The sequence below is a fragment of the Megachile rotundata genome, chromosome 7 (genome assembly GCF_050947335.1).
Source record: "Megachile rotundata isolate GNS110a chromosome 7, iyMegRotu1, whole genome shotgun sequence".
NCBI classification, from domain to species: domain Eukaryota; kingdom Metazoa; phylum Arthropoda; class Insecta; order Hymenoptera; family Megachilidae; genus Megachile; species Megachile rotundata.
In genome coordinates this window covers 12,372,643-12,393,628 of record NC_134989.1, presented here as the reverse complement: position 1 = coordinate 12,393,628, position 20,986 = coordinate 12,372,643, and the positions used below count along the sequence as shown (strand labels likewise).

At 35.0% G+C, this 20,986-nt stretch overlaps 3 protein-coding genes across 6 annotated transcripts; 2 read left to right on the top strand and 1 right to left on the bottom strand.

Annotated features, from left to right (window-relative positions):
* The first annotated feature begins 265 nt into the window (after positions 1-265).
* LOC100881110 (glutamate receptor ionotropic, delta-2) lies at positions 266-16,823 on the top strand. 2 transcript variants are annotated; one of them, XM_076533757.1, is made up of 10 exons: positions 3,784-3,999; positions 4,355-4,643; positions 6,490-6,674; positions 8,630-8,814; positions 9,267-9,656; positions 11,485-11,652; positions 11,924-12,150; positions 12,354-12,556; positions 13,528-13,793; positions 14,928-16,823. In XM_076533757.1, exons 2-10 carry the CDS (start codon positions 4,412-4,414, stop codon positions 15,544-15,546), a joined length of 2,475 nt encoding a protein of 824 aa, XP_076389872.1. In that variant the 5' UTR covers positions 3,784-3,999; positions 4,355-4,411; the 3' UTR covers positions 15,547-16,823. The 2 variants fall into 2 exon arrangements, with proteins under 2 accessions (XP_076389873.1, XP_076389872.1); XM_076533758.1 differs by lacking the exons at positions 3,784-3,999; positions 4,355-4,643 and adding an exon at positions 266-368.
* LOC100880997 (uncharacterized) lies at positions 16,217-17,759 on the bottom strand. Of its 3 annotated transcripts, none has more exons than XM_012296541.2 (5): positions 17,271-17,759; positions 16,982-17,088; positions 16,832-16,930; positions 16,419-16,538; positions 16,217-16,355 (listed from the first exon to the last, which is right to left on the bottom strand). In XM_012296541.2, exons 1-5 carry the CDS (start codon positions 17,547-17,549, stop codon positions 16,226-16,228), a joined length of 735 nt encoding a protein of 244 aa, XP_012151931.2. In that variant the 5' UTR covers positions 17,550-17,759; the 3' UTR covers positions 16,217-16,225. The 3 variants fall into 3 exon arrangements, with proteins under 3 accessions (XP_012151931.2, XP_012151932.2, XP_012151933.2); XM_012296542.2 differs by having other exon boundaries at positions 16,832-16,924; XM_012296543.2 differs by lacking the exon at positions 16,832-16,930.
* Positions 17,755-18,857, top strand: LOC100880884 (translation machinery-associated protein 16 homolog). The gene is made up of 5 exons (XM_003708023.3): positions 17,755-17,889; positions 17,973-18,064; positions 18,134-18,274; positions 18,333-18,481; positions 18,542-18,857. Exons 1-5 carry the CDS (start codon positions 17,887-17,889, stop codon positions 18,835-18,837), a joined length of 681 nt encoding a protein of 226 aa, XP_003708071.1. The 5' UTR covers positions 17,755-17,886; the 3' UTR covers positions 18,838-18,857.
* The last annotated feature ends 2,129 nt before the right edge of the window (positions 18,858-20,986 follow it).

Sequence of the window (20,986 nt, the reverse complement as noted above, 5' to 3'; positions counted from 1 at the left end):
CGTGTTCGCTCCTTCGTATCTCTCGAAATTAATCTAAACTCTAAAGTCCAAAATCCTCCTCGTGGCTTCGTTGCGTCAGCGACACGCGTGTATTCTGATGAGAGAATCACGTGAACATTGGAATATTAGTCAAAGCGCCGAATTACCAGGGTGCACTTTGAGTTCGCGTTAAAAAAAGACACTGGTATCCACAGCGTGCAAGAGATATTGCACGTATCATGTTTTAATACATATTTCGATACGTATTCGTGAAACATGTTTTGATATGTTTATTTGCATGGAAATTCATTTTTACATTGACATATTGCTCTTACGATTAACGCGTGTCGAAGTAATATTTGGAGAAAACGCAGAAAATTTGCGGATTGGTAATTAAGGCACTGTGATCTTTGAAAATTATATATTATGGTGTTGTTGGCTATTTTGGGAACTGAGATAATTTTGTTAGTTATTGATTAGAAAAATATTAGTTTGTATACTGTGCCTTCCGTTATTAAAAATTTAAGGGATACTTTTTCAAAGAATTGCGATGGCCAAAGTATTTAAAAAAAATTTTTTTCCAATATTTTTAACCCTGAGAGGTGACTCTCAGTCACCATTTTATTTAATACGATAACTTGAAATAAGCATTTTTTAACTGATTCCATAATATGACACGTGTAATGTATAAACATAGTGTAACAAACAATAGTGGAAATTATTAGTAGAGAAATAATAATCTTAAAAGAATTCATTTAACTTTTTAACTAGCAAGTTTTAAAGTTGCAAACTTTTAAAGTTTGCAAAGAGTCAAATTCTTCGAGTGCAGAGAATTAATACAGGTTTAAAATGTGTTTGAGTTATGCAACACCCACGGAATAAAAGTGCGGTGGGATGCGAACCCGTAAAATTTATGTTTTGATTACGCTGCAATCTTTTCCTAACCTCTTCGTCGATGACGACTTCAAATTAATTTTTTACGTTTCAGAATATAATCAATTGCAGCATAGAATGATCTGAATTTGTATTTCCTTACATAATTTCTTCATGTAATGAATCATCTATATGAATCACGAATGTGAAACTGTTTAAGACTACGTCATAAATACACTGATAAAGAATTCATGCAAATTGGAAATAAAAAATTCTGTTTGTACACAAAGCATCGTTTTCTGGGTCTAATAAAGAAGTTAGAAAAAATTAGAGGGTAGTAGTTATGCCGATATGTTATTACCACAATAATATGAAAGTAGTCCTACATCAAAATATCGCATTTCGATTTCTTTTTATAACTATAGCTAATATAAAAAAAATAATGGATGTTCCAGGATTTTTGTACGAAACTGACAAGTAAGAAAACTAGGTAAAAAATTGGAATTTCGGTTTTGTTCTCTTACTACCCCGAAAGACAGGGTTGAAACTTGAAGTGAGGCATTTTTGTGAACGTGGTATCAAATAACGTATCGAGTTTCTTATTTTATTCAAGGGAATATTTGTCCATCTTGAGACTTTGTTTCCCAAAATCGTCAGATTCGTAAATAAATCACCATTCAGAATTTCAGAAACAGAAATTCCTAAGTTCATCCTTGAATTAATTTCCTAACTCGACTAGAATTTAATACTCGACTTTAATAAATTTAATACTTGATTCGCTGTTAACTGGATGAAATTAGAATAAAATGAAAGTTAGGCAGAAAAGGTTATGCGTCACAATCATAAATCAGTTTCCACCGTATCGAATATATTGAATTAATTGGTGTACTGAAAGTCAGCGATTAAACAAAAGGTTTTCGCCGGTAAGAATAACGAGCATAAAACAACGATTCTCACGGTTGTTCTCTGTTCGATTGGCATCAATTCTATCGATTTTCTGTCTACGCCAAGTAAATACTATTATCGACACATCATTGTCCTCATTCAACGGGTTTTCTGCGCGAACGTCAATACGTCTGCAACGTTGACTCCTTTCCATCTACGGCGCTGAAAATGATCCAGTAACAATTTCGAATAGCAAATTAGAAATTGCTGAAGTTCCCTGGCAAAAAGCAGAATATTATTCAGACTGTCTACCTGTGTTTTTATATAAGATTTTTATTGGAACTTTGAATATGTAGTTCAAGGAAAAAATTAATTAAAATACGCTGACGCAGGAGCATGTTTTGGCGTCAACACAGTAGTTACGGCAGTTATACAACGAATCTACGATAGTTCGTTAAACTATGGGGAAATGTGTGAGTCATATCTGATTTTTGTTCGTTGATGTTAGTTGTATTTGAACACAGAATTCGTTTTCGTATTTCTGGTTCATTTCTCTGGAGGATTGAAATGTGACGTTACGTAATTAAACCCCTTGAAGGGGTGGAAGGCATTCTTATGGAATAGAGGTTAATTGATGTTGCTGGAGGTGAAAATGTAATTAGATATCTTTGGAAGAGACAATTTTGTTTACTTTGAGAGGGTGGGGCAAGATTTATGCAGTATTTTAGGGGTAATTGTTGTCGTTAGGACATTAAATTTTTCAGACGTTTAGTTCTTTAATAGTTTGCAGGGAAATTTTATTTATAGGGAGATTTTGTCGAAGTTCGAAATGTTCAACTTCCATATTTTTTGAATTTCCATGTTCTCAAATTTTTGAGTTTACAAATTTCTATGTTTCTGAATTTTCGAGTTTACAAATTTCGATGTTTCTCAATTTTCAAGTTCACGAAATACCCAGTACTTGAATTTCCAAATTCACAAATCTCCAAATTCTAAAACTCTCAAATACCAAAATTTCCAAATTACCGAATTAAGGTTCCTAAATTGCCACTTCTAAATTTCCTAAGTTTCAAAATTTGAAAACTCACAAATTTCTATGTTTCTGAATTTTCAAGTTCACAAATTTCCATGTTTCTGAATTTCCAAATTCACGAAATATCCCGTTCCTAAATTTCCAAATTCACAAATCCCCAAACTCTAAAACTCTCAAATACCTAAATTTACAAATTAACGAATTAAGGTCCCTAAATTTCCACTTTTAAATTTCCTAAATTTCAAAATTTGCAAACTCACAAATTTCTATGTTTCTAAATTTTCAAGTTCACAAATTTCCATGTTTCTGAATTTCCAAATTCACAAATCCCCAAACTCTAAAACTCTCAAATACCTAAATTTCCAAATTAACGAATTAAGGTCCCTGAATTTCCACTTCTAAATTTCCTAAATTTCAAAATTTGCAAACTCACAAATTTCCATGTTTCTGAATTTACAAATTTACAAAATTCCCCGCACCTAAATTTCCAAATTCACAATTCCCCAAATTCTAAAACTCTCAAACACCAAAATTTCCAAATTACCGAATTAAGGTCCCTAAATTTCCACTTCTAAATTTCAAAATTTGCAAACTCACAAATTTCCATGTTTCTGAATTTTCAAGTTCACAAAATTCCCAATACCTAAATTTCCAAATTCGCAAATCCCCAAACTCTAAAACTTTCAAATACCCAAATTCCAAAATTTCCAAATTAACAAATTGAAGTCTCTAAATTTCCACCACTAAATTTCCTAAATTTCGAAATTTGCAAACTCGAAGCTCCAAATCCCAAATCTCTTCCCTTACAAATTGCGAAACCACCAAATTTTCAAGTGACAGTAAATTTTAACCAACTTTCGTGAATTTTAGTAATGGCGGACAAAGCGATATATTTAAATTACTTTATGTTAAATGTTTAACTTTATCTACCTTATACAATTCATCGTGTTCGAATATTTTATCGCTCCTGTTCCTTAGGGACTCATTTTACTCGTAATTGGTTAAAGCAACACTTTACTAGTTACCTTTCACTGCTGAGAATAAGAATCGAAAGTACTATACTTAGAATGATCTTCAGTTCATGTTCGATCGTTGTCGAAGACGTTCAGTGTCTCCGAAGAAATTTGTTATAAATTTATAATTATTTTATTAGCACATTTTTAAAACAATCACTCCGAAGATCGGATGAATTTATTTTCATAAAACATTGAAATTTAAATTTAATAAACGTAACTCAAAAATTTATCAAATTTAATAAACTTCGTTTGCTTTTGAGTAAATTTAGCTGCAAGGTGACTTTGAAACTAATCCATAAATAAAGGAAAAAAATGTTGAAATTGTTAACTATTTCGAAGTGGTTAAATAATATAAATGAATAGTATCGTAATAAAATTCCAGAATTGTAAAATGAACGCGAGTCATATCCCTAGTCGGTGTTTTTGAGCTCAAAAAATAATTCAAACACCTTTGATTATTTTACTCCAACATAAAAATATATAAATTTTAATCTTGATATTTCATAAGAAAAGTTTCCTACATACGTTGGATAGACAGCTCATAAATTATTCTGACGCTTTTCGCCAGTGGAACAATCAACGTCAATCGAAACAGCATCGCCGATTTCAAGTCGGACGAAGCTTTATGCTCGTCCTAACGAAAATAACTATACCACGGTTCAGTTATAAAACCGACATCGCTCGTTTCGCTAGCCACGAAAAGAAAATGAAACAGGGGTGGTTTATAGCGACAATTTTTTACGTTGCGACGAGTACCTGCATTTTGCCATCGCCGTTGACTCTGCAGTTGATTCTGGAATTTGCTAAATGGAAGTCGTGGGATCAGTTAGTGTTGTTTGAGAATTTGTCTTCTTTCGGTGAGTGAAGTATTTTTATTTGGGGAAGTGCAATTTTTACTTGCAAAGTATCTGTTTTGTTTCTTTTATAAAAGATTCGGTATTTTAATGAAACTGTCTTGAGATCTTTGAGTTTTTGACTATGTAAAGCCTTGAAGAAACTTCAAAATAGATCTTCACCCTAGATCCTTGAATAGATAAAACTAATTAAGTAGATCTATGTGTGTGTAAATTCATAAATCTTCATACTTCAAAATGTATAGATGAGTGTTTGCCTAAATTTTCGAGTACTTAAACGTAAAATTTGAAGATCCCCAAGTTATTAAATTTCCAGGTATAGAAACTCTAAATCCTTACACCCCCAAATTCATATATTTCCACTTACTGATGCCTCAAATCCTAAGATCCCAAAATTCATAAATTACTAATTACTGAAACTCTAAATCCCTAGATCTCGAAATTCCTAAATTATCGAGGACTAAAACCCCAAATACCTAGACCCCCATTTCCTAAATTCCCAAGTACTCAACCCCCAAATTCCCACATTTCTGAGTACTGAAACCTCAAATCTCTAGATCCCAAAATTCAGAAATTCCCAAGTACTGAATCCCTAAATTCCCAAGGAGTGAAAACCCCAATCTCTAGTTCTCCAAATTCCTAAATTCCCAAGTACTGAATCCCCAAATCCTTAAATTCCCAAATTCCTAAATTCCCAAGTAGTGAAACCCTACATCTCTAGTTCTCCAAATTCCTAAATTCCCAAGTACTGAATCCCCAAATCCCTAAAATCCCAAATTCCTAAACTTCCAACTACTGAAACCCCAAATACCTAAATTCCCAACTACTGAAACCCCAAATCCCTAAAATCCCAAATTCCTAAATTCCCAACTACTGAAATCCCAAATCTCTAAATTCCCAAATTCCTAAATTCCGAACTATTGAAACCCCAAATCCCTAGATCCCAAAATTCCTAAATACCCACCTATGGAAACCCCAAATAGCTAAATCCCCAAATTCCTAAATTCCCAAGTACTGAAACCCCAAATCCCTAGATCCTAAAATTCCTAAATTCCCAACTACGGAAACCCCATTTACCTAATTCCCCAAATTTCTAAATTCCCAACTACTGAAACCCTAAATCCTTAAATTCCCAAATTCCTAAATTTCCAAGTAGTGAAACCCTACACCTCTAGTTCTCCAAATTCCTAAATTCCCAAGTACTCAACCCCCAAATTTCCACATTCTGAAGTACTGAAACCCTAAATCCCTAGATCCCAAAATTCCTAAATTCCCAAATACTGAATCCCCAAATCCCCAAAATCCCAAATTCCTAAATTTCCAACTACTGAAACCCCAAACCCCTAGATCCCAAAATTCCTAAATTCCCAAGTACTGAATCCCCAAATCCCCAAAATCCCAAATTCCTAAATTTCCAACTACTAAAACCCCAAACCCCTAGATCCCAAAATTCCTAAATTCCCAACTTCGGAAACCCCAAATCCCTAAATTCCCAAACAGATCCTCAAATCCCTAAATCTCCATAAACCTACATTACCAAATACCTAAGTGCCCCAGTACCAAGATACCCAAGTCCCTAGAACCGTAAGAAGCTCAACATAAAACGGCACATGCAGTATGCAACGTGCGATCAACTCCGCAATGGTTTCAAGCAGCGTTCATCATCAAAACATTTTGCGTATTAGTGTCCTCGCTCATAAAACTATGGAAACGTTTTCAAAATTAACGCGCATAATGTTTTCGTAGCGAAAAAGATAATCGTCACGTAATCGTTGGGTCATGATCCCATTGCTCTAATTAAATTTATATTCAGCACCTTGTTTTTTAACACTCTCCGCTTTTTGTCCAGATTGTGTATTTACTTATATGAGACCTTTGATGACATGCTTCGCGGAGGAAGGTATCAGCGTATCAATTCAGTCCGCTGTCAATCCGAACGTACCGGATGCCCTTGTGATCCAAAAGCATCGAATTGGATCGATCGTCCTATTGGACGGGCTGAATCTCACGTCCCCTGATAACGTTCTACACATGGTGAGAAGCACGTGTACTGCTAATCTTATCGGTGCTTTCGGCTCAGGGAATCACTGCGAGCTTTTTGGGCACACACAGTATACGTTTGTTGTACTGTCGATATATCGCGATTCTTTATTTTTCAGTTCTTTGATTTATGGAGTCTTTGATTTATCGATTCATGGGTTCAACGATTGTTCAATTTATTTGTTCATCAGTTCATCAACTATTTATAATACATTGTCAAGATATCGACTTATGAATTCGTCGAATCATCAACTGTTGAAATTCTGAATATTTTAATTTTTGATCTACTGTACTAATAAAATCAATTCATTAATTTCGTCAAGTTATGACGTTTTTGACTTCTACATTCATTAATTCATCAATTCAGCAATACATCAATACATCAATACATCAATTTATCAATTTATCAATTTATCAATTTATCAATTTATCAATTTATCAATTTATCAATTTATCAATTTATCAATTTATCAATTTATCAATTTATCAATTTATCAATTTATCAATTTATCAATTTATCAATTTATCAATTTATCAATTTATCAATTTATCGATTTATCAATTTACCGATTTATCAATTTACCGATTTATCAATTTATCAATTTATCAATTTATCGATTTATCGATTTATCGATTCATCGATTCATCGATTCATCGATTCATCGATTCATCGATTCATCGATTTATCAGTTCATCGATTCATCAATTCATCAATTGATCAATTCATCAATTCATCAATACATCAATACATCAATACATCACTACATAAATACATCAATACTTCAATTTATCAATTTATCAATTCATCAAGTCGTCAATACATCAATTCATCAATTCGTCAATTCATCAATTCATCAATTCATCAATTCATCAATTCATCAATTCATCGATTCATCAATTCATCAATTCATCAATTCATCAATTCATCAATTCATCAATTCACCAATACATCAATACATCAATACATCAATTTATCAAATCATCAAGTCGTCAATACATCAATAAATTAATTCATCAATGCAACCCCCACGTCAATACATCAATAAATTAATTCATCAATGCATCCACACGTCAATTCATCAATTAACCCAATTCTGTGAAGTTCCAAATGAAGAAATTCACAAGTTTATGAAGCTAAGTTTAGCTTCTATTTTTGTCGCGCATAAAAATTTGTAAATTGAGTGCTGGCCTTCATCGATTACTTATAAACAATGTCGTAACTTTTCATTTTTCTTCATCATTATACATAAGATCACATCTTAGATGTTAATCCAATTTTCTTTAGCAAGTGCAATTAGTATATTAGTATAAAAAATAATTTCTACACTAATCGCCATCGATTAGTCAATAAAAAAATGTATCAATTAGTAATTTCTTCGAGTCGTCAGCGATCCACTTCAATATCTTGCTTCGATAATGACTTTCAATAGTAATGCAACATCATGTTTCCCAGCGTTTACATTAACATTAACAGCGATTACACGCAAGAAATCACGTGTTCCAGAGTATTGTATGATTATTTAACATGCGTTGTCTTCACGTAACGATCACGGTTTTATTAATTCGCTTTTCTTCGGTATACCATTGTATACATACCGAATAACCAATAAGCGGCACACATATACATACACCCCGAATAAGCAATGAATCATTTGTGATGGCATACGTCGACCAAAAATTACAAATTCTTTCGTTCTCATTATGCCAGAAATTTGTTGAACTTTCACTTTCCTCTTTGGCGCCATTTTATTTTCTGCGCACGACGTGTAATTCAGGTGTGATTCATCGTCGCGTTATGGAAGCAGTCGTCACAAAAGTACATTAACATAACGTATGAAAGTTAAAACTGTGACCACTTTTAATTAATGGTTGTCTTTCGATGTTGGATTGCATGTGTAATAACTGATCAAGTAGAAATTACATGTAATGTGTGTGTTACGTGGTTTCAGGCATCTCAGAAATATCTATTCAATTATTATATCTCCTGGTTGTTGATCACGACCAGGAGCAACGATGCGACGATCGATACTGTGCTGCGACATCTGAATATCGGTATCGATAGCGACGTCGTCGTTGCCACTCCTTCCGCTTTTTATTCGGAGATGCAAAACCTGTCGAAAACGTATCAGAGCAGGTATCATTTATATGTTGTAACAGTGTTTGGATTGATCTTTCAAATTTACAGATTTTTCAATTTTCTGAGTTAAGTGTCCTAGATAACTTTATTAATAGCCCACAAATTTTACCTTTCAATTAGTAGACTGTGACTTTGCTGAATAGGAATTTTCAGTTTGGGAAATTTGTGCAATTTTTATTTGAAAAGTATTTTTATTTTTCCTACAAAAAAATTCGGTGTTCGAAATAATCTAGAGATTTCTCGATTCTCGAAATCTTGAAAAGTGTTTAAATCCCCAAATACGTATGAACAATATGAAATAATAATAAGTATAAACATTCCGAGATGTCTAGATGCACAAGCGCATAATTCATTGCTGCATCATAACTACATTCAAAACTAACAAAAAACTAGTGAATACTATGTAAATAAGCCAGTGGATAACAATAGTCTTCCTTATTCCTCCTCAGGACATGTTCCTTCTTAAAACGTTACGGAAGCTCCATTAAGTTCCATGATCCGCCAATGAAGCAATTCGATGAGAACGCGACGATCAATTTGAACTACGCCATTTTGGAGAACCGAACCGTGTTCTTTTACTTCATCCACGTCTACAAGATTCGATACGCGGACAACACTAGTCTAGTTACGAATTTCCTTGGGTCCTGGAACCCGGACTCTTGGTCCTTTCACAATCCGACGAATGTGAAATTAAGAAACGACTTTAAAGGACTACCGATCGTGTTTGGGGTATTAAATGGGACGATCGATGGGCATATGGACACCACGGAGGAAGAGACGGACGACATTGCTCCTCTTCTCGATTTCGCTAGCTTCGTTACCAGTAGTGTGAACGCAAGGTATACATCTTCTAGGTTAACCGTTCAGGCCAACCACGTAAATGGGTTTCTGGCTTACCGGACAATTTTTTCCTCCTCGGAACTAGTTCTGTGCTTAGAATGCGTCTACCGATGTCAACCCACGAGTTAGTGCGTGAGTGTTTAGAAGAGCACAATTGGTCAGAATAAGAAAGACACGAATTTTCGGTGGTACTGGTTCGGCAATAGTTAAAGACAACTTAAGGTAGGCAAACGTTTCACCTCGAACGTCAGAACGTCGTGGGGATTGTTCAAGATGAGGTGCGTCCCTTAAACCTGGTTCAGCCTCCTACGCGCCAGATTCAGGGTTGCGAAGAGTACCGATGTCAACCCACGAGTTGGCGCGCGAAGAGGCTGTGTTTAGAAGAGCCACGGCACAATTGGTCAGAATAGAAAAATGGACAACTCGCACGTATTTTCGGCGGTATATCGGCTCTCGCGGTCGCACACCAATTAGGCCAAAAACAATGACAGGCAAACGTCTCGAGAGTGAGATAGTGCCACTTGCGTTCAGCAGTTGTTATTGTCATTATTCTTATTTGCCGAAATTAACGAAGTGTTCACGGTGGAATAGCTTCTTTTACTTTGGGTCCACGCGCCGGCTCGTGGGTTGACATCTGTACACTGCACCGGTTCTGCGCTTTTAATCGCGTCTACGATAGGAAACGAACTTGCGACACTCACCGTCACTAGAAATTACAAAATACTTATTATATGAGATGTTCGATGTTATTGATCCTTTCGAAATTATACGAGTCACGATATTTTTTTTCGATTTCGTTGACAGGTATTACATATTTGCAGTTTGTGAATATATTAACAGGGTGATTTTATGTACTTCACTGATAGTACAGCGTTGTGGAAGAATTACTTCTTGTGAATTTATATAATATAAAATTGCTTACATTGTTCGATTTAATTGTTTAATGGATCGTCATTTTTTAGCAACAAATGTCGTTTGTATTTTTATATGTACATCTGTCACTTTATACGATTAATCAACACTGTGTTTTTTAGTACATTACATAACTAATTAATGTTGTCTTTTTGTGTATATTATAAAACTAGTATCTGTAGGAATGCAAAAATCTGTTAATCCACAAATATAGTGAAACCTAGTGTATCTACTAATCCATAAAACGAGAAGTCTAATGATCTTGAAATACAATGACCTCTGACTCTAGAGAAAGAACGTTATCGCAATTTCTACAGTTCAAGTCAAGATTCCAAAAAGATAAACATTCTAAAGACCTTCTAACTTGAAAGGTTAAAGATCAATCTTCTTGAACTTCTACTTCGTTTTCCTAGTACACTTTTTTTCGAAACACAAAATCGTTGCAGAAAGAGGGGAGCCAATAACGATTACATTATCAGTAGAACGATACGAGCTGACACGATGTATCTAATGTCAATTGTAATCAAGCATTCTATGCATGTATGAACACGTATAAACGATAAAAGTGTCGGTATAAATTATTGTGACGTGGTATTCCTAGAAAAGTAATTGAGAGGTGAATTGAAAAACTGAAATAAAAGTAAAGGCGATGCTCCCTCTTAAAAAACTTGTTTTCGCAATCTGATGCCACTGAATCGTTTTGACCCAAGTTTATCTTGTTTCTAATAAAAGTAAAGGTGATGCTCCTTCTTAAAAAACTTATATTCACAATCTGATACCACTGAATCGTTTTGACCCAAGTTTGTTTCGAGGAAGAAAAACTTGGAAAAGGATACTCGATAAATAGATACTTTATTTCTGTAGGAAGAAGCATGGTTTAGTGATTGATCGATTTTTGGTATGTGAATTGTTCAGCATAGAGTTGGTGCCGCACGAGAAGCTCGGTACTCTAAACAACAAAGTTTGGAACAACCTCCTCGGAGACGTCGTCTCCGGGACCGTGGACATCGGGTTAGGCTACATAACCGTGAACGAGGAACGACAAACGGAGATGACGTTCAGCCATCCGCTGATTCGCTACATGTGAGAATTATTTCTTAACCTCTTGCACTATGTGTCAGGTGCGTCAGAACTAATCACAGCTGCAGTATTAAAACAGAGAAAGGAAGTTGAAATGTTATGTCAATCTGGTATTATGCAATCGACTACGTAAATTATAATTAGACTGGAACTTCAAATTCGTATTCAAAATTCTAGTATTCGTATTCAAAAAAATCACGAAGTACTTGTCGAAATAGTGCAAAGGGTTAATTATGGGGAATCATAATTTGTTTGGAATCGATGTTTTGTGCAGGAGGAACATTTATTATCATCCGTTAGAGATCGGGACGATGAGAGATATATTTCGACAACCGTTTAATAATTATCTTTTGGGATGCGTTTTTTCTACGTACGTCGTTATATTGATAGTGATGGGTTTGATTATTTACGCCGCGAAGAATGTTCTACATTACGAAGAGGAGAAACGGATCGGGATTGGGGAGGCTGCTTTGTGGTGCATCAGCATAATGTGCATGCAAGGTTTTGTACATTATTTATTATTACTGTGACTGAAATTTATATTACTGTGATTGAAATATTTCAAAGAATAGTTTGATTAAGTTTTCCTTATGAATTTAATGACTTGTGAATTAATAATGCGTAACGATTCGTCAAAGATACTCATATTATTCTTTTTTAATAGTAACACATTAACCGAGTTCTAATTTTTGAATCTGTGTCAGGTTCATTATGGACACCTCGAAATCCGTCGGGAAAAACAGTGTTATTATTCAGTTTGACATTCTCCTTGGTGACGTATAGTGCTTACGCTGGTTTCATTACTTCTATATTATCGGTGCAAGTCAGTGGTATTAAATCAATCACTGACATTCTGTCGCACAATTTTAAACTGGGATACAGCAGGACGGACGATGAGTATATTCGAGTAAGTCTATTATAATGAAATTATTTTATTTTGTCTTTCAAGTTGGGTTTCATTTTGTCTCTCAAGTTTTGTTTTATTTTGTCCCTCAAGTTTTGCTTTATTTTGTCTTTCAAGTTGTGTTTCATTTTGTCCCTCAAGTTAGGTTTCATTTTGTTCCTCAAATTGGGTTTCATTTTGTCTTCCAAGTTGTGTTTCATTTTGTCTCTCAAGTTGGGTTTTGCTTTGTCTCTCAAGTTGTGTTTCATTTTGTTCCTCAAATTGGGTTTCATTTTGTCCCTCAAGTTTTGCTTCATTTTGTCTTTCAAGTTGCGTTTCATTTTGACTCTCAAGTTGTGTTTCATTTTGTCCCTCAAGTTGGGTTTCATTTTGTCTCTCAAGTTAGGTTTCATTTTGTCCCTCAAGTTGGGTTTCATTTTGTCTCTCAAGTTAGGTTTCATTTTGTTCCTCAAGTTGGGTTTCATTTTGTCCCTCAAGTTTTGTTTTATTTTGTCTTTCAAGTTGTGTTTCATTTTGTCCCTCAAGTTTTGTTTTATTTTGTCTTTCAAGTTGTGTTTCATTTTGTTCCTCAAGTTGGGTTTCATTTTGTCCTTCAAGTTTTGCTTCATTTTGTCTTCCAAGTTGTGTTTCGTTTTATCTCTCAAGTTGTGTTTCATTTTGTCTCTCAAGTTGGGTTTCATTTTGTCTCTCAAGTTAGATTTTATTTTGTCTCTCAAGTTAGGTTTCATTTTGTTCCTCAAGTTGGGTTTCATTTTGTTCCTCAAGTTGGGTTTCATTTTGTCTCTCCAGTTATGTTTCATTTTGTTTCTCAAGTTTTAATCAACTTTATTTCCCAAGTTATAATCCATTTTGTCCTCCAAGTTGTACTTCATTTTTATATTACCATAATTAACATGATATTTAAATATATCTATACTACAGTACACCACATTATATTAATGAATATTGAACACATTATTTCTTCGTTCCCATAGAACGTAAACGATAGTAACCTCCGGGAATTATATATAAGAGCATTCAACAATCGAGAATCTCGATTAGATACGGCTTCCGGTCTCGCGAAAGCTGTCAAAGGACATTATGGTTTCTTCGTGAGCGCCACCTTAGCCAGACGAGCCCTTAGGTCAACGTTAATTCAAGAAAGATGTTCTTTAAGAGAACTATCACTTTCACAAACATTTACTATGGTAGCTCTACCTATGGCTAATTCTTGTCCTTATAAAAAGGTCATTAATTTGAAGTACGTAAATCAATGGATCGTAACATTTAATATTGGTAGTGAACATTGACGTAACTAGGTGGTGATTATAGAATTTGTGGGTTCTTAAATTTCTAGGTTCTCAAATTCCTAGATTCCCATATTTGTGGGTTTCCAGATTCCTAAATTCTCAAATTCCTAGGTTCGCTAGTTTCTAGATCCATGAATTCGTAGATTTCAAATTTCTAAATTCTCAAATTTCTAGATTTGCCAATTTCTAGATTCCCCAATTCCTGGATTCCCCGATTCGTAGATTCTCCAATTTCTAGATTTCCCAATTCCTAGATTCCCCAATTTCTAGATTCTCCAATTTCTAGATTCCCCAATTCCTAGATCTCCAATTCTTAGGTTCCCCAATTTCTAAATTCCCCAATTCTTAGATTCCCCAATTCCTAGATTCCCTAATTCCTAGATACCCCGATTCGTAGATTCCCCAATTTCTAGATTCCCCAGTTCCTAGATTCCCCAATTCCTAGATACCCCGATTCGTAGATTCCCCAATTACTAGATTCCCCAATTTCTAGATTCCCCAGTTTCTGGATTCCCCAATTTCTAGATTTCCCAATTTCTAGATTTTCCAATTTCTAGATTCCCCAATTCCTAGATTCCCCAATTCCTGAATTCCCCAATTTCTAGATTTCCCAATTTCTAGATTTCCCAATTTCTAGATTCCCCAATTCCTAGATTCCCCAATTCCTAGATTCCTCAATTTCTAGATTCCCCAATTTCTGGATCCCCAAATTTCTAAACTCCCCAGTTCCTAGATTCCCCAGTTCCTAAATTCCCGCATTCCTAAATTCTTAGAAGTAGAAATCCCCTATTTCTCAAATTCCAAAATCTCCAAATTCCCAAATCCTCAAGCACTTAAACTTCTAAACCCTAAATTCCCAAATATGTACCTCTCCAAATCTCCAAATACCTGAGTGTTCAAATCCCAACTTCTCCACTCTCCCCTATCCACCAAATCCAAATCCCTCAATCAAAATCCACTAGACCACCCTGCCTCCAGAACACCAACACTATTACTAAGTCCAGATCAGCTCTTTTCAACCCAAAATTAGTTACGTCAATGACAACTTCATTGACTCTCCAACCCTAACAACAATCTATTTCCAGCATCCTGAAGATACGTGAACGAGGAGTACTCAACCGAATCACCGAACGAATGCTACCAGAAATGCCTCGTTGCAAATTAGCCACCACTTTCCACAGCGCGAGACTAACGGACGTCTACTCCGCCTTCTTCATTTTGATCGCAGGCGGCGTGTCCGCCATTTCGATCGGCATCATCGAACGAATCTGGAACAAACGCCGGCAAATGAAGGACACCATCGTCCGCGGTATGCGGCAGCACCATCTGATGCCCAACTTCTCGCACCTGCCTCATTGGCCTCATCTCCCGCACTTCCCCCACTTCCCACATTTCCCGCAGTTGCACTCTCGAAGCGAATTTACGAAGAAACATTCTACGAAGCCTGGTAACAAGTTTGACTCGTCCACTTCCGCTGGGGAGTCGTTGAAGGGGGCTTCGAACAGCGGAGAGAAAAATGAAGAGGAAGGCACACGCTCCGAGGGCGAAACGAGTTTCCAGCGTTTCGAGCCGAAATTTCGGAGCTGGAAGAAACAGGCGAGTTCTAGGCGCATGAATTGGACTCCTTTTCAGGGGTTGCCGAAGAAAAAAAGTGGTAAAGAAACGAAGACCAGCACTGATACTGTGTTTCCTTTTCATCAATGATTTTAGTGAAGGCTGTTTGATTATTTGAGTATTCAATAATTTTAAGTATGACTTATTTTTAAATTTATGTTAAGCAATTTCAATGTCTGAAAGCTTATCAGTAATTTTTATATGGGTTCGCCTTTGATAATTGAGTATTAGACTATTTCAGTACGGAAGGTTTACTTTTCAATTTCGTATTTTCGCGCGCTTGGCAGCACCATTTTGTGAACACAACCTTTCATAAAATAATCAATGTTTGAGAGTCTTTGAGCAGAACGATTTACTATTATAATGTAACTATTTGAAATGCAATTACAGGTTAACTATTGCATTGATATTTGTAATTAAAGATTTTCTTTAGACTCAGGTTTTGACTGACTACCGGTAGATGGCTGTTACAGTATTGCGCGGGCTTTTTAAATATTAAAAGAGCTACGATGTTATAATTTCTTATATCAATATTATTTGTAAAAATATTTTAGCAGTATTGTGTCTTGCGAACAATCCACGTAGACTTATTGAAAACGACCCACATAATTACTAAAAATTTCCTCAGTTTATTATAAAATTTTACAGTATTAAAATATAAGAAACGAACAAATGTAAGTTAAATATAATCAATAAAAATACATGTATCAATAGAATTATTTCTGTTGTAAAATAGAAGAGTAAGAAAGTTTCTTTGGGATAAAAATGTTCATTCACGTTTACTGCATTTATCGTAGCTCGCAGTGAATTTCACTTTGGCGTTGTAAGTTTTGTACGGAGGCTCGTATGGGTTCAGGTCCTCCATACTTCTGCAGTCATGTAACATGCCGTGCATACTTCTGGGAAATTCCGATAAAAACGGTTAATTAATTTTTATCGATCAACTCGCTTCCCTTTATTACCGGCACAAAACGTTCGACAAATTTGGAAAGTTGTCGGGATCCTTGCACCACTGCTGCCACTTTTCGTATAACTCCAGTTCTCCTACGGCGTCCAGGTAGTAATGACACAGATCTTTTATCCTGAGTAACATATTCAAGAAAAAATTGAATGAATGTTAAATAAATTAATTTTATTGTGCTCAGTGATGATGTGAACTTTGAATGCTCACAGATTGTTATACAAAAAACAATATGTTAGCAATTGCGAGAATTTTTTGTTGCTACATCTACATGTATACAAGAGTATACAGTATCACATATATAGTACTTATCTCTTTAATGTTACTGCATCGACTTTAGACCGAAGGTCCACAAATTTTACGATTCTCGTGTAATAAATTTCAAATAAACTTTTTATTAAGTTAATTGCTAACTTGTCCGGCCACAGTGCATCCCCCGACGAGGAGACCATGGTAGAACCCGGCAGCCAATCACAGATAAACCTCCTCCCATTAATTTCCCGAAGACTGTAACTGCAAAATTAATAATTTTCAATCCATCAAAAATAAGAACATTATACATACTGTTGGAAGGAATGGTCACAGATGGTTCTCAAAAGTAATTCAATTTCCGTATCGTTCAGACATCCATCGGGTAACATTTCTTGGACATCTATCAACGTTTGATTTATCTAAAAAACACATATCAAATTACCGGTTATATAAGACGTATACATAATTTACATCTTGTGCAAAAATTTGATATTATATTCTGTCGTTACGCGTAATACGTTACGTAAATCGATTCGTGATTTCTTCGAATGTCGAAGGATATTATCGATGCAGATTACAATATAATAGTAGAGGATTGAACCTTGTCAGAAATGGCGAGACACATGCCACATCTTATACAGGCGGACGAGAAGTCAATCTCGATGGCGTTGCACGTAGAGCAAGATCGCAAATAGGGTATCTTCTGGACAATTCCGAGCTTGGGATCGCAGTCGTAATAGTAATCAGATGTTTTATTCTGATCACGGTTAGAAGAAGTAGACACGCAATCCACTCCGCATTTGGAAGATTTTCTTCTGCCAAAAGCTGTTGTATTCGACGTTAAAATGAAGAGAAGCAATATGCTGAGAAATAGTCTCATCCCCGTAGTCACTTTCTCTAAATATCTTCCTGAGGATCTTCCTAAGGATTCTTCCTAACTAATTTTTTATACAATTCAATTAAGGTTTTGTTAACTCAATAAGGTAGAAGGCAACATTTGGTTATTTTCATATTTATTTAAATAAGGAAACAGAAGAAAAATTTTGAAATTCTTTAGCCAAAAGATGTCAAGGTATGAACTTTAGTGTTGCAGGATTTGCCAACAGACGTCGCCACCATTGCTATTTTCTGGGTATCCCCTTTGGGAGATCCAAGTTGTTGAGTAACCACATGGTATTGAAGTTTGAAAGGTTAGGTTGATACAACAAATTGTCAACATGGTAAGTCTTTATCAGTTTATAATATAAATAAAGCATTTCCTTAACTTCAGATGTTTGATTGATTATCATGGTTCTTGTTACAGGAGGTTGCAATGAGGAAAGAGTATTCAAAAGCAAAGAAACTTGCGCACCCTAATAGCAGGAAGTCTATTGCCATTGCAAAAAGAGCTAAGAAGTAAATTACATTACTATTAAATTGTAAGAGTTAATGTATCCTGTTACAAGACAGTGTGGTTTGTTTCAGAATATCGAACAGACAAAAAGCAAAGTTGAGCGGATTGATAAAGCAGAATTTAATAGGAGAGAAAATGTTGTGGATCAAAGAACACATGGTTCCAAATGTATGTCCATATACTCCAGAATTAACTGCTCGTCTGTTAGAAACGTAAGTTATTGAGAATTGGAATCAATATTGTATCTGTAAGTTTGCTTTTGATTTGAAGGTACATAGCGAGGCACGACGAAGAATTGGAACAGATTATGATTAAACGTTCTATCAGCAACAAAAGGAATAAACAGCATGCCAGCAGGGAAGATGTGATAAGAATGACAAAAGAGCGTGAACAGGAAGAGTACAATACCTGTGGAATAGGTAAAAATTGAACTACCTAGCAAACAAAACCAAATGTATAAAATGTTCTTCATATTTCAGAAATTCCTGATATTTTAAATACAACTTTCTGTAAGATGTTGATAGAATGGAATGGTGAACTGAGGTATATGTCCAACTTTAAATTCAGGAGGTTTGGTAAGAGACATCTGAACGAAGCGTTGCAAAAAATGAATAAACCACCAAAGCAGCACATAAAGAAAGATACACAGACTGAAGTGTCTGACAAAACAGAAAGTCCTGTGGAAGAAGAAGTATTTAAAAGTACAGAGGATTTATCTGTAAACGATTCTACAGAAGACAGTAAACCTACAGAATCTGCTATGGAAGTAGAATAAACGAATTGTTCCTTTTCTAATTTCCTTTCTATGATTTATGATTTTCTTGCCCCCTCGAAAACCACGTTTTCTTGTAAAACGAAAGTACCAACACTTTCATTCTGCTTGTGTAATTCCACTTGCATTAATTCGTCTCGCTCTCATCTCGGGGAACAAAAGAGCCACAAGGAAGGAAAAACACGACAGAAAGAAAAAAAAGTGTTCGATTGCGAAATCCAGCACGAAACTGGAACATGTGAATGAGTCACATGTACACCAATTCTCGAAGCTCGTGTTTCCTCGATCTTTCTTCATTTCGTTCCTTATGCTACTTTATTATATAACGATAGAAACACATTATTCCCAGAAACGCGGGAAACGGCGTGTTTAGGATGAAAAAAGATTCAAATCTTCGGAAGTGCGTAAGAGGCGAAGTAATTCGAGAACGTAACCATTACTCGAGAAAGTTTCGAGTCAATTTTTATTCTCCTACGCTCCGGATAGATCCTTCGACTTCCTGTGCGTGTTCGAACGCAGCTGCAACGATTACAGTTGCAACGAATTTCTCTGAAACACTATGACGAAGAAAAGCGAAGAGGGGGACCCGATCACGTGGATAAGAGTGAAAGTTTGCGAGGCTTTTGCTTTGATAAATTATTGGCATATGTCTGTTATAAATCGATGATTCTTTCTATAACTTTTTACTGATATTATTAACAAACTTTATTTACTCTTCATATTTTATATGAGCTGAGTTATTCGATTAAGTTAAAATTGAAGGAGAAATATGTTAGACAGCAGACTTTCGTTATATTGCAACGGATGAAATTGTATAACAGACTCGTTAATATTGGTAGATTAATTATAAAGTTACTACATGGCAACCTGTAGTTATACATGTACATAAACATATAAAATAATATACAGAGCGACAATATACACTGCAATTTAAGTGACAGGTTCGTGGCAATATAATTAGAGTATCCGAATTTATTGTCAACGAACCATTCGACATATTTGGAAGATCTAAGTTTGTCTAACTTCCAAATCCGTTCATAAGTTACGCTTTCTCTCTGTTTGGTTTCAAATGTGACGCTTGATCTATGGTTGTTACAAATTAAGTAAAAATGCAGCAAACTGGGTCCGAGAAAAGAGGTTAATGAACGTGTAAGGACATAGAATCGATTGATTAGATGGATAGAATTCAATAAAATTTGTACTTAATTCAGTTCAGTTCAACGTCACTCCAAACTTGAAATTATATCAATTTGTTGCGTTTACAAAATAAAATATTTGCTGTTGATGCAAAATGTAGAATATGTAAAATATGAATAAATAAAATATGTAAAATATGAATGAATAAAGTATATAAAATATGAATGAATAAGATAATACAAAGCTTCTTATTTACAATTTCTCAAACAGAAATTATCCAGCTGTTCCATCTAACGTCTCAATTCTATCTTAACAAGATTATTATTTCCACTATATCCTTAATTTTCAATCAGTGAATGAAGAAATAGATCGTGAAGAAAATTCGCACAAAAATGTAGTAATTCACTGTGGCTGGAATTCTCACAAAAATGTAGTAATGTAGAAATTAAAAATTCAACAGCGAACGGAAGCAGTGGCTAAAAAACATCATTCCAGCTACACAGAAATTCTTCAAAGTATCAAGTCTTACCACATTCCACCATTCTGCCACGTTCCATCAATCTCTCTAAGACGCTGATCTCGCGATCAAAAACTTCAGTTACTCAGTAAATTATACAGATGTACAGAATCAAGTATCATTAACCGAGGAAAGCATGCGTATACTTTTCTATTATTGGTGTGGTGAGAATAATTGAAATTTTCATTCCTAGGATGATGGATATTTCATTGGGATTTGGTGTGGGATAAACTTCTTTTTCGATTTGGAGGAATTCGAGGTTTATTTGGTGGATTTTATTAAATGTGAACTGTTCAGGATTGATTTGAACCGATGTGGAACAGTTGTGTTACTGTTATTAATAACACAATTTATTATTAATATTATACTATTTTATTGAAATGGGTTTTATTGAATCCACCGATGTGGACTGTTCAGGATTGATTTGAACCGATTTGGAACAGTTGTGTTACTATTATTAATAACACAATTTATTATTAATATTATACTATTTCATCG

What these genes read in the sequence shown, in the direction of transcription:
- LOC100880884 (XM_003708023.3), top strand. An exon ending in ATTGCAAAAAGAGCTAAGAA is followed by an intron (nt 18,065 to 18,133) that starts GTAAATTACATT and finishes GGTTTGTTTCAG; the next exon opens with AATATCGAACAGACAAAAAG. An exon ending in ACTGCTCGTCTGTTAGAAAC is followed by an intron (nt 18,275 to 18,332) that starts GTAAGTTATTGA and finishes TTTGATTTGAAG; the next exon opens with GTACATAGCGAGGCACGACG.
- LOC100880997 (XM_012296541.2), bottom strand. Translation starts at nt 17,549, where the DNA reads ATGAGACTATTTCTCAGCATATTGCTTCTCTTCATTTTAACGTCGAAT. An exon ending in GTCTCGCCATTTCTGACAAG is followed by an intron (nt 17,089 to 17,270) that starts GTTCAATCCTCT and finishes TGTGTTTTTTAG; the next exon opens with ATAAATCAAACGTTGATAGA. An exon ending in TTGTCGAACGTTTTGTGCCG is followed by an intron (nt 16,356 to 16,418) that starts GTAATAAAGGGA and finishes GGAATTTCCCAG; the next exon opens with AAGTATGCACGGCATGTTAC.
- LOC100881110 (XM_076533757.1), top strand. Translation starts at nt 4,412, where the DNA reads ATGCTCGTCCTAACGAAAATAACTATACCACGGTTCAGTTATAAAACC. An exon ending in ACCAGTAGTGTGAACGCAAG is followed by an intron (nt 9,657 to 11,484) that starts GTATACATCTTC and finishes TGAATTGTTCAG; the next exon opens with CATAGAGTTGGTGCCGCACG. An exon ending in CAGCATAATGTGCATGCAAG is followed by an intron (nt 12,151 to 12,353) that starts GTTTTGTACATT and finishes AATCTGTGTCAG; the next exon opens with GTTCATTATGGACACCTCGA.